The 11,861-nt window shown below is 50.2% G+C and overlaps 1 protein-coding gene across 1 annotated transcript in view; it reads right to left on the bottom strand.

Moving 5' to 3' along the window:
• The window catches only part of CUX1 (cut like homeobox 1), a 345,803-nt gene that overhangs the window by 161,273 nt on the left and 172,669 nt on the right, over positions 1-11,861 (bottom strand). The window contains exon 3 of the mRNA XM_045284658.1: positions 4,245-4,292. Coding sequence (XP_045140593.1) covers positions 4,245-4,292 — 48 coding nt within the window. The remainder of the gene's footprint in view (positions 1-4,244; positions 4,293-11,861) is intronic.

Raw genomic sequence — 11,861 nt, 5'->3', positions numbered from 1 at the left:
ACCGATCATAATGATCGACATATAACTCCCTCCCAGGGGGATGGACAACAGAAAAGTGGGTGAAGGCAGACATCAGTCAGTGTAGGACATATTCAGGAATATATATATAATAAATATGAAGTTTATATATACATAGTCAATATTTAATATTAATGGAGAGAGAATGAGAACTTTCCCATTGAAATCAGGAACAAGACAAAGATACATACTCTACTACTTGTATTTAATATTATATTAGCCAGAGCAATAAGACAGGAAAAGGAAATAAAAGATCCCTATATTGGAAAAGAAGTAAAACAATAGCTATTTGGGGATGATATGCTCTTACAAATATAGAAAATATCAAAGTGTCCAAAGAAAATTTCTGGGGCTAATAGAAGTTGCAGGTACAAGGGAGGGGAGAAATGAGGAGATAGAAAGTTTTCACTGATGAAAGGGTTAAGGTTGCATAGCCAATTATTGCAGTTGCTGTCAATAAGCTGTTCACCTGTCAAAAGTTGGATTGGAAAAAAGTTGAATGTAGATAAATTGTCCTTATGATTGTAAAAACAAACATGAGTATCTGCCTGTCGAGACGGCTTGCTTACATGCAACTACAAACTCAGGGGATTTGGTTTCCTGCTTAGGAGGATTAGGGTCTGGGTTTCATAGGACATCCTTCCCAGTTGGCTGGTCTGGTAACAAGCTTACCATATATACTTGAGTATAAGCCAACCTGAATAACAGCCGAGGCACCTAATTTCACCACCAAAACTGAATAAAAAATGTGCTGAAAAACTCAGTTTATACACGAGTATATATGGTAGCTCCTGTATTTGACCTTCAATTGCACTGCATAATGCCTGGGGTCTTCAGGATTTCCAAGAAGCCACCTAGGGCACAACAAATGTTCTCGATTCAGAGGAAAGAGTCCTGGGAATTAAAAAAAGGGCACGGAATGTGCTGATAACCTGCTTTCATGAACAACCCCTCCTTTGCCTTCAGTCTTGGTTACCATCACAGAACATTTTGATCAGAGTCTACAGAAGAATTCTAATCAAAAGGGGGAAAACACAGACAAGAACTTCAAATTCTTTTGGTCTCTAGACTTCCTGGAGCTAAGAAGATTGTACAACTCAGGAAACTACTGCCTCGAGATGATCTTTAAACCACAAACAAAAACAACCCCTAAAGTCTTCTTAAAACAAAACAAAAAAAAATTAGCTTAAATAATGAAAGTTGTCTGCCTTGAGCATCATGTGCTTTTAAGAATTATTTATATTGGATCAAAGTGAAAAGAGCAACTTGAAAGATTAAATAGGAAACTTAATGATTTAATGTTAACAAGGGAAGCACAACTCAGGAACGGAACGGGCCGGGCGGAGGGTTGCACACCTTGTAGAATGCACTCCATGTCACAAAATGGTTTATGTAGAAACTGCTGGCTGGGTCTGTGTTTGCGGCATATATTCTCAACTCCAACAACAACAGCCAATCAATAGCAACAATGACAGATAATGGGCCGCAACTGAAAACAAGTCATACGAGTTGGAAACAACAGGGACAGGGTGGAGAGCATGTTCTAAAGAAAGAGCCAACCAGATGTCCTTTCTGGACCTGACTGGCATTGACTTAATGGCAGTGAGGTCTTTTGGTTTGTTTGGCTGGTTTACTGGGTATTGAAGGAGCCCTAGTGGCATAGTGGACTCTGTATTGGGCTGCTAACTGCAAGGTCAACAGTTCAAGCTCATCAGGAGAAAGATGAGGCTTCCTGCTCTTTTAAAGATTCCCAGCCTTGGCCGCCCACAGGGCCGCAGCAGCTCTACTCTGTTCCATAGGGTCACTAGCAGTTGGAATTGATGACAGCTGAGTTGAATTAAGGGATATCATGGAAGGAATTCTGTCAAGTGTGATGCTTGTGGGCATTGGGGGGACAACAGGGAAGATCCCTATTCTTGAAAGCAGCACGCATGCGCACAGGTTAGGACCCGCATGCCACTGTCAGTCTGCAGGCAAACGGGACGAGTTTAACCATCGAAGACTCTGGGTTACAGGTGTTCAATGCTCTGATCTGTCCTACCTTGTATGTCTACTTGAAGCCTTTCAAGGACATACTGGGAGAACGATGGGACTTTCTACTCCAGTAAAGAGTCCAAGCACTGGAAACTCACAGGGCAGTCCTCCCCTCTCCTACAGGGTCACTGTGAGTCGGCTTTGACTCAACAGCAGTTAGGCTTTAAACAAAGGAAATATTAAAGCCAAGAAAGCAAGCACATAGAGAAAAAAGGGGGTGGGAAGGGCACTGAGCTATTTCAGCTCCAGAAACACTAAGCCAAAGAGGTCTCCTAGGGTTGCTGAACAGGTAAGATTAAATGTGGGTGGTGTAAGGTGACAGCTTTACTTATAAAGTGAGGGTTTGGAAGTTTCCTTCTGAGGAAAAGACCAGTCAAGTCCTTCAACGACCCAAGATCGCTGCTGAGGATGCATGAGCACACTGGGCACAACGTCAGAAACCAACCGACTGACCAAGAGACAATTCTACCACAAGGAGTCCTGGTGGGTAAACCGCGCAGCTGCTAGCTGGGAGGTCTGCACCTGGACCCACCAAGCATGCCGTGGGAGAACGACGAGGCAGGCGACAGATCCCAGCCATGGAAACCCTGGGGCCGTTCTACTCTCTCCTCCGGTGTTGTTATGAGTTGGAATCAACTGGACAGCAATGGGTTTGGTTTTGCTTCTAAAATCTTTAGGGATGGCGCAAATGGCAGAGCACTGGACTACCGACCTAAAAGGTGGCAGTTAGAAGTTACCCACCCAAAGGCGCCTCCGGGGAAAGGCCTGGTGATCCACTTCGGAGAGATTGCTACCGTAGAAACCTCTATGGGAGACAGTGCTGCTTTGACACACAGGAGGTGGCCAGGGGTCTGAATGAAAATCTCCGGCCATCACCAACAACAGCCAGGGCTCTGTTTGCTTTCCTTGGGTCCCTTTAGTGTCCTGGCATCTCCTCTCTGGCCTCCCACTAAAGTTGTCCTAACTATCCCCATGTGTTTCCTTATCCTCTGCTGTCACCTACATGCCCAAGAATGTGCCAAACTTTAGCTGCAACCTCTTAGGCCAGGGGGTGTGGCTGTAAGGTCTTCACCCCAATTGGGCCTGACTCACAAAGCTGGCATCCCAAATTGAGTCAGCCATCTCACTCCTCCTAGGTCTGACCTTCCCACCACATTCTCTGATTCCTCTCTACTGGGTAGTTGCAAAAACAGAAAGATTCCTAAGGCCATCCCAACATGGCTTCTATAGAGAGCTTTTCAAGATTCCGCTCCTTGTCCTGATCAGGCAGCTGGTTTCCACAGTTCCTATTCTGATGGGAGAAGCTAAGGAGGGAGGCAGGAATAACACCCCAATAGAAGCAGCCTTTGGTTTCCTAGAGTCAGTGCATCTCGAGACAGGGAGTCAAGAAGGAGCTCCATGTGAACTCCACTCTGGCCCCCGAGTCCCACTGTGGGTTCTAGTTTCATGGACAGGTAGGGGAGGTGGGTGTCTCAGATGACCACCACCATCATCTTGATAAGAGTCCAGTCTCTTTCTAGAAGTGTCCAGGAGAAAACACTTACTTCCTTATATTGAACCCAAACTTCCTCCTTTTGGCTTCTACCTGTTGCTCTAGGTTCCATGCCTTGGGCCTGGTAAATCCCTCTTCTTTCCTCCGGGCTCTTATAAAAACACCACACTCCAGGCCTGCGGGCAGCAGCACAGGACTAGCTCAGAGAGGGAGATGGTGGCCCCTCGGGGAGCCTGAGAGGAGCCCCACACATCCCCTGGGCCCCGCTGTACCTTCTTACTTTCTAAACGTGCTACATCCTTTCACAGCGGCTTTGATGGAAGACTGAGTGACAATCACATCGCAAACCTCTGTATCTGCCTGGAAACAAGCTCGCTCGCTCACTGCCACTGAGTCAATTCCGACGCAAAACAACCCTACAGGACAGCGCAGAAGAGCCCCCATGTGTTTCTGAGGCTGTAAGAATTACGGGAGTAGAAAGCCCCACCTTTCTCCCTCGGAGCAGCTGGTGGTTTCAAATGCTGACTTGCGGTTAGCAGCCCTGCGTGTCACCTCTGCCACCATGGCTCTCACCTACAGGACTAGACAGCCTTCGCTTTCTCCTGCACCGGAAAGATCCACGGCCCTTATTTCTCATGAATATAAAAGAGAGCCCTAGGGTAAAGGCTTATGTTCGGCATGAAATAATAGAAGAACTTACCTCCCCTTGGAAACTCTTCAGCAGTGGAGCTACCTGCTTCCGCAAATCCTGGAGCAAGAAGGACGGAGCGGGAACCAGCCATGTGGAAAGGAAAGAGGGGGAACATTGTTAAGGCTTCTGGGGAAAAAACACTTCTCGTTTATAAAGGCAACCTGGCACATCCCATGTCCCCTCAGACCCGGCTCCACGACTGAGATGAATGCGGTGAGAATGCAGGGCAAGAGCATGGCCCGGATGCGACTGGGTCTGCCTGGGACGGGCAGGGAGAGGCACACTCGGTTCCAGGGCTGCCACGTGGGTGCACACACCCGCCTGACGTGGACTTGCATTGATCACACTCACTCTCGCTGTCATCGAGTAGATGCCGACCCCTAGCAGTTTTCTAGGATGGAGTCGACCTGCCTGTGAGTTTCCGAGGCTGTCACTGTAGAAAGCTCCACCTTTCTCCCAAAGAACGGCTAGTGGTTCTGAACTGCTGGCCTTGAGGATCGCAGCCCAAAGCGTAACGACTATGCCACCAGGGCTCCTCTTGCAGTGGCCAAGGCAGAGACTTATCCATCACACCGTGAAACAGGTAGTAAAGGCATGGTTCCAGGGAAATAGCCCCAAGGCACTGAACCGATTCCGAAGGGGGAAATGGTGAAGGTGGAAGGGGGCAGGGATGAGCAGACCACGGTGGAGAAGGAACAGGGGAGAGCAGGGTGTAGGGGTGCCAGAGAAGAGGAGTTTAGGTGATGTTGGGAGATGTACAGGCCCCAGGAGCCCTGGAGCTAAGGCCGAAAAGCAGCACCTTGTAGCAGGCGTGCTCCCTGCTCTGTCTCCAGAGCTGCCCCCTGGCACAGGACCAACTTGCGAGGAGCACGTCACAGTTGGGAGGGGGTTGCCACTGAGGTGGTCCCGACCAACGGCACCCTGCATTCAACAGGAGGTCCTGCGCGGCCCTCAGGGAGCACAGGAGGCGACGAAACGACTTCCACGTACGTTGGCCACGGGCTCACACCTAGTAAGGGTGAGTTGGAAGGATGGCCGGAGGAAGGAAGGCCTGGGCGGGATTTCGGTCTGTTGTCCATGCAATTTGACTGCACCTGACTGGACAGCATATTCTACTACGGCAGCCCAGGGAGGGAGCATGGTGACAGGAACGACAGCCATCTTTCTGCTGTCTTCTGCTGGTTGTAGGGGCATCTCAGCCAACCACGGTGCTTCAAGAATCATCTGTGAGCACTTCGAGAGTCATCTATCAGACACTAAAATAACCTGCTGATTACACACACACACTCAAAGACAGGGCGAGAGAGAACCACATTCCCACGTGTACTTGCAGACTGATGATCTGCACACGCTTCGAGCCAGCAGCTAAAAGCTAGTCCTTCTCAATGTGTCCTGGGCAATTTGAGAACAGCCTTATCCGAGTCTGCGGCCCACACAGGTGAGCTGGATGGCAGGCGGGATGCTCCATTCCGCGACTCCTCGTCACCCCAACTGCCCCCGCGGCTCAAGCACCTCCTGCCCGCCACATGCTGCTACCTCCCCAAGCCGAAGCAAGCATCGTGTGCTTCCGGCATGACACGAGTCTAAGGGGGGTAACCAAAACGTAGAGGTTGTACACTTCATCCAGTTGCAGGTTCGTCCATTTTCCCAGGCCCTGGCTCGTGTACTGGGCAAAAGGCAACAGGCACCTTTAATGCGTGGAAAGTTCTGTCCTTGAGCTGAATGCTATGTTCAGTGGCAGTTGCTGTAGGGGTGAGGGTCCACCAGAGGCCCTCGCACGGCTTAACTCTCTCCCGCCCCCACTCACACGAAGAACCGGGGGAAGGAGGGGCAGGCCGTGTGACTGGGAGTCAGATCTGTCACGTGATGTGAATTCCGTGTGGGTGACCACCTGCATTCTCAAAATCATAAAATCTCTCCAGTTTAAACATGATACAACCCAGCTTTTCCCAGGCGTCTTCATGGCTACAAAGCCTTGACTTTCACTCCACTGCAGCTTGGGTGTGTGTTTCTCGGCAAAACCACGGAGGGAGCATTTATCACTGGAAACTGGCCCCATCTCCTGGCAGGACTTCACTGTCTATGGCAGCTGCCCAAGGGTAGGGGGAGTCCTGGTCTTCTTCGGTGACAGTAGGGTTTTCCCCAGAGCACTGGGGTGCAGGGTGGGGGCAGCGGGGTGAACTCTGAAAGGCTGGCTCTGTGATGCTTGCAGAGTTGCCGGCAAGCTGCCCTGCCCTGGATGCCAGCAGCAATGACTTTACTGGTTCGACTGTCACCCTGGAGTTCAGAACAGCCCTCAGCCCAGGGATGACACCCAGTTTGTCCTCTGGTCCTTCGTTTCAGTGCACATTTTCTTTACTGTGCATGGGTGGCTTGCTGGGGGCCTAGCCGAAGTGTAACCCTGGCAAACCTTTAGGCATTGGGGCGGGGTGGTGGTGACCATGTCACACACCCAAGCCTGGAACTATTACCTCCAAACGGGCCTACTAACCCCTGGCCTTCCCTCTCAGGACCCACCCTCAAAGCAAGAAGACTGTGCCTGAAACACTGTAGGTATCATGTGTTTGAAGAGCATCGTTATGCAACAGAGCTTATCTCATGGAATGTCCCGCCATCGAACATAAGATGTACCAACGCTACATGGGCGGGGAAGCTATTTTCAGTTCCTATTTGGTAAAAGGTCTATTCAAGTCCATGTCGGAACATAGTTATGGAGAAGAAGAAAGAACTGGGATCCCATTAACAGCAAAAAGGCCCACCAGGTCTACGTGACTGCCCCCAAGAAGGAAATGTAAAAGCTATTGAGCAATGCCTAATGCCAACCCTGAGACTCCAGGGTCCACGGATGGCTACTGTCACTGGCTGCTGGCAAGTTGGCTGCCAGCTCCCAGGCTAGCTCAGTCACACTGGGGTGAAATGCTGCCTGGCCCCACGCCTTCCTCGGGATTTCTTCCGGACAGGGCCAGGGTGATCCGGAGGCTTTTCGATGGCTGACTGGGGCCTTTCTTTCTAGCCCTTCACTGCCTGGAAGCATCACATCAGCACGCAAGTCTCCCCTGGGAGACAGACCGGATTGCACATGAAGAGCGTCCACCGCTGAGCCGCCACGGCCCCATCGAGTTGGTCCTGACTTGCCGTGACCCCTGGACGACAGAAGGCAGCACTGCTCGGTCCGGGGGAACCGTCGTTGCCGCCACGTGTCAATCCTTTTTTGCCGAGGAGCTTCCTTTTGGGTGCTACCTTTCTACTTCAGCATGATGTCCTTCCAGGGACGGGTTTCTCCTGACAGGATGTCTGAAGCACATGAGGCAAAGACTGGCCATCCTTGCTCCCAAGGGGCATTCTGGCTGTCCTTATCCCAAGACAGATTTGTTGGTCCTTTCGGCTGTCTGTGGTACTTTCAGTATTCTTTGCTGGTACCATCATTCAAGCACATTTGATTCTTCTTCAGCCTTCCTTATTCAATGTTCAACTTGGGCCAGGCACACCCTAGTCCTCAAAGAAACAGCCTTGCATTCTGTCTCAAGTGGGCCTGACTCGAAGCATTCTTACTGATAAACCACCTCTTCTACTAGGAACTGCTGTGCCCATCTGTCATGTGTAGTTTTACAAGGCAGTTGCAGGGGGAGGGCCAACAAAGAGAATCATCATGCTTCTGGAAGGGAACATGTCCTCCAGACTCCAGGGACTTCCCTGGACACCCCCCTCTTCTTGCAGGGCAGGACTCGGACCAGGTACAGGGCTATAAAACACCTGACAAGATATTGTGTGTGGTCCACTGACTGTGGAGCTCGGTTTAAAATGAGGTTCAGGTGAAATGGAAGCTTCTCTTTTTCCTAGGGTGCTGAAACCTTCACTTCTCATGGCATCAGTAGCCGATGAATCATGCAGTATCAACGGAGCATCAGACTTTCGTTCCTTTTATAGAGGAACATACAGTCATCCAGGTTTTGCGAGGGAAAATGGGCCTTTTAAATGTCATTTAAACTGAAGTGTTAAATAAATTTAAATATATGCATATATACCTCTTTCTATACAACAACAGACAGTATGTCCTGGCAAATTCTTGTAGCTTTTAGTTCAGAGACTGGAGAAAATTCCATCAGCGTTAATTATTTATCAGCAGTCAATTTAGATTATTGCTCTTGACCTATTTTCACAGTGATGGGCCACCCAGCAATGAAATAAATGAGTAGTCTTTTTCTACAATAGCTGATTTTCTGAAATAATAGAAATCTCGTTTAAAGGAGCAATGAAACCCCAAACATGTAATTACCACAATACATAACCTGCCAGGCCGCCTTTGTAGCTGGATAAAACACACATCTTTGTGAGGGATTTTTTTTTTTTTTTTGGTTATTAAATAAGATTATCTTGAAAGGGATAAACTCACTCATGCTATAATTTCTCCCCATTTAAATTTCTTTGCTCCGTTTGAAGCATGTTCTGCAGCTTGGCGGGAAGGCTCTAGCACTGGTGGATGTGCTGTCAGCATCGTACCTAATAAAATGGCGGAATGGGTAGGATTTGGCCTCGTGGTGCTGGAAGGGAGCAGGGGCAGAGAGGAGGCGTAGAGGCGGAGTACCCAGGGGGCACACAGAGGTTTCCTGGTGGTATGGGGCAACATGGGATGGGAGAGGGTGGCAGAGCAGGGAGCCCCACAGAGCCGTGCAGAGGGAAGAGCCGCTGAGCTCCTGAGCAATGCTTCTTCAGTCGGAAGACTTACTTGTTGTTCAAGAGTGGCAGCTTCACCAGGTTGGCTATTGCTCCAATTCGAACCTAAGGTGCTAAGGCTGACGGCGGGGCAGCAAGACAACAGAGGGCAGGCAAGGGCAGCTGCAAAGGACACAGAGGCCAACAGTTCCAGGGAGAACCTCTAGCCCCAGGTAGAAGAGCAGAGAGGCGGAGAAGAACCAATCAGCCAGCACTTCTCCCAGGAGGTGGGTGGGGGGATGGACTCCCGGCTCCAAGTCCCAGGAGGGCCAAGTCATCTGGGTTCTTTGCCTTTTCCACACTCCTCCTCCAAGAAATGTACCATGGAGTCTCCTCGAGACTCAGCGTCCGGTGACAATTTCGTCACCCTGAAGCTAAGGGCAGCTGTGCTTGGGAATTCTTGTGTCTTTCCATGTTCTCAGTCTTAATCTCTTATAGACTAGACCAAGAGGTACTCGCTACGTACACCAAAGCTCTTTGGAGTCCTCGGATGCTTCGAGAGGCCTAGATGTTTGAGAAATGGCTACACTCCCAATGTGTCTGGGTCTCCGAGGTGAGCGCTACTCCTGGTCAGTTTCCAGACTGGCTCTCTGGGGGAAGCCCTCCCTTGGCATCTCACCAGTGTTTGCCAGGAGGGCCTGGCAGAGCTGGCTCCCATCACCCCCTGCCCCATCCCGGGAGTCACATGGCATGTGGCTGCTGACTGGACGCAAGCACTTCCTGCCAGGGGGCCAGTGAGTCAGCGGAGGAAGTCGTCTGTCTCCTTTGGCCCGTTCTCTGGATAGGTGATCTTTGCCTTTAGGTCTGATTAGAAAATATTCACTTTTCTAAACGGTTAAGATAATCACTTTCCAAAGAAATGCTCCCGTCCAAATCTCTCTGGTTATCGGGGCTTGGAAAACCCAGCTGTGGTTTGTGTGTGCCTGAAGAGGGTAAACAGATTCTGACACAAACAGCGTCACAAAGCCGGGAACCTCCTCATTAGGATTAGATTTCAATTGGTTCCAAAGTGACTTGAGCATTTTACTGTGCGTTGGATACCAGGCAGTGGGCAGGAAGGGTCAAGGTCCCTGCCCTCCCAGAGCTTACATCCTAATGAGAACGGAGAAGCCAGCGTAGACTTCTCAGACAGGGGTTGAGGCCTTATCAGCCCGACCTGGAACGGACTCCCAGGGAAGGCTTCTGGAATGAAGGAACGAACCACACAGGTCCTCGTCCCCGACTCCTCACCAAGCCGACCCTGCGTGGGAACTGCTGTGAAGAGGGGTCATGTGCTAGAGAGGGGACGTGCCCTTGTTCCACCCAGACTCTGGAATGACCCAGGAATGTGATGGCCACTTGTGCCACGTTGTATACCCAAGGCGTAATGTATTCTAGATCCTTTCAGACCCTGCCTACATGTAGCCGAGTAGTGTCTTTAAAATTAGAATGCAGATCAAACCCTCAATTTAGTACTTGCACTTCTAGAGGGTGAGCCATTAAAAATAATCCGAGAAGGGTTTAAAGTAGCGGGGAAAAAATGATACACAGTGCAGACTCCAGTAACCGGGAATTACTTGTGATTAAACATATGTCAGGGAAGCAGTACCAGGGCATATTGCTGTCATCATCGGGGGCTGTGATGACAGTTTTGACCCCTAGCAACCCCATACGACAGGGTGGAATGGTCTGATGGGTTCGTGGGCCGATCACAGAGCAGCTCGTGGGCTGGCAATGTGTTTCACTTCGTGTACTGCTAGAGGAGCCACTTCAATTGTGAGCGACACCTGTGGTCTTCTGTGCTTTGTGGAGCTCCTGAAGAGTGGGTGGCTGACACGAATTCGCCACCGCTCTGCCGGCCCAGAGGAAACGCCAGTGTCGTCAGTGCTGTGTAAGCGGCTGGGTGGAGGGCTCCCGAGGCAGGAAGGCCAGCTGCGGGGAGGGGTCTGCGCTCAGGACTGGAGGAGGCGTTCTCTCGGTTGTTTGGTGTCGTCTAGTTAATCCCAGCTCATAGCGACCTCACGCACAACCGAAGGCAACGCTGCCCGGGACGGCGTCCTCGTCACTCACGGCCGTGCTGTTTGAGCTCCTTGTTGCAGCGCTGTCAATCCATCAGGTTGCGGTCTTCTTTGGGCTGATCCTTGACTTTCCCAAGCGCGCTGACCTCCAGGGACTCCGGCCCTCCTGAGAACAGGGGCAAAGTGTGACCATGCTCACCGCTAGGGGGCACTCTGGTCGGTCCTCCTCCAAGGCAGGTGTGTGCATGCTTTCGACAGTCAGCAGTCTCCGCAAATGCTGTCATTCAGAAGCATCAAGTCGTCTTCAGTTCTCCTGACTCACCGCCCAGCGTTTAAGCATGTGACATGGCTCGGTTCAGGTGTGCTTTAGCCTTCAAAGAGACATCGTTGCCCTTTAATACTTGAAAGAGGTCTTTGGTAGCATGTTTGCCCAATGCAACATACCCTTTGATTCTTTGCGGTTTCCAGGGGCACTGACGGTGCGCTGAAGTAAGATGAAATCCTTGACAACTTCAATCTTTTCTCTGCTTGTCGTGATGCTGTTGATTGGTCTAGTTGTGAGGAACTTTCCCCCCCAGGGAGGTGAGGTGTAATTAATACTGAAGGCTCATCTTTGATCTTCATCACTAAGTGCTTTCAGCAAGCAAGGTTGTGTCATCTGTCTCTAAGGGAGTGGAATTGTGGCCTATTTTTAATTTCTTTAAGTTCTCAAAATGTTCTCCTGATAAACGTTATCCTTCTAACATCGAAACACTCTTTTGAAAATAAAGCATGGGGACCAAAGATACTTAAAAATAAAAAATACCTAGGAGAACTTCTAAAATTAGGATGGTGCCCTAGCTCAGCTCTGGTGGTGCTCCCTGCCAACCCCCAGGCACGGGAACCTCCAAGTGGCCAAATGTGCCGCGAGATGCAG

The sequence above is a fragment of the Echinops telfairi genome, unplaced genomic scaffold (assembly GCF_000313985.2).
Source record: "Echinops telfairi isolate 266 unplaced genomic scaffold, ASM31398v2 ScPeMD7_5;HRSCAF=22, whole genome shotgun sequence".
In the NCBI taxonomy this organism is placed as follows: domain Eukaryota; kingdom Metazoa; phylum Chordata; class Mammalia; order Afrosoricida; family Tenrecidae; genus Echinops; species Echinops telfairi.
Note: the sequence above shows the minus strand (reverse complement) of the source record. Positions and strands in the feature narration are given on the sequence as shown.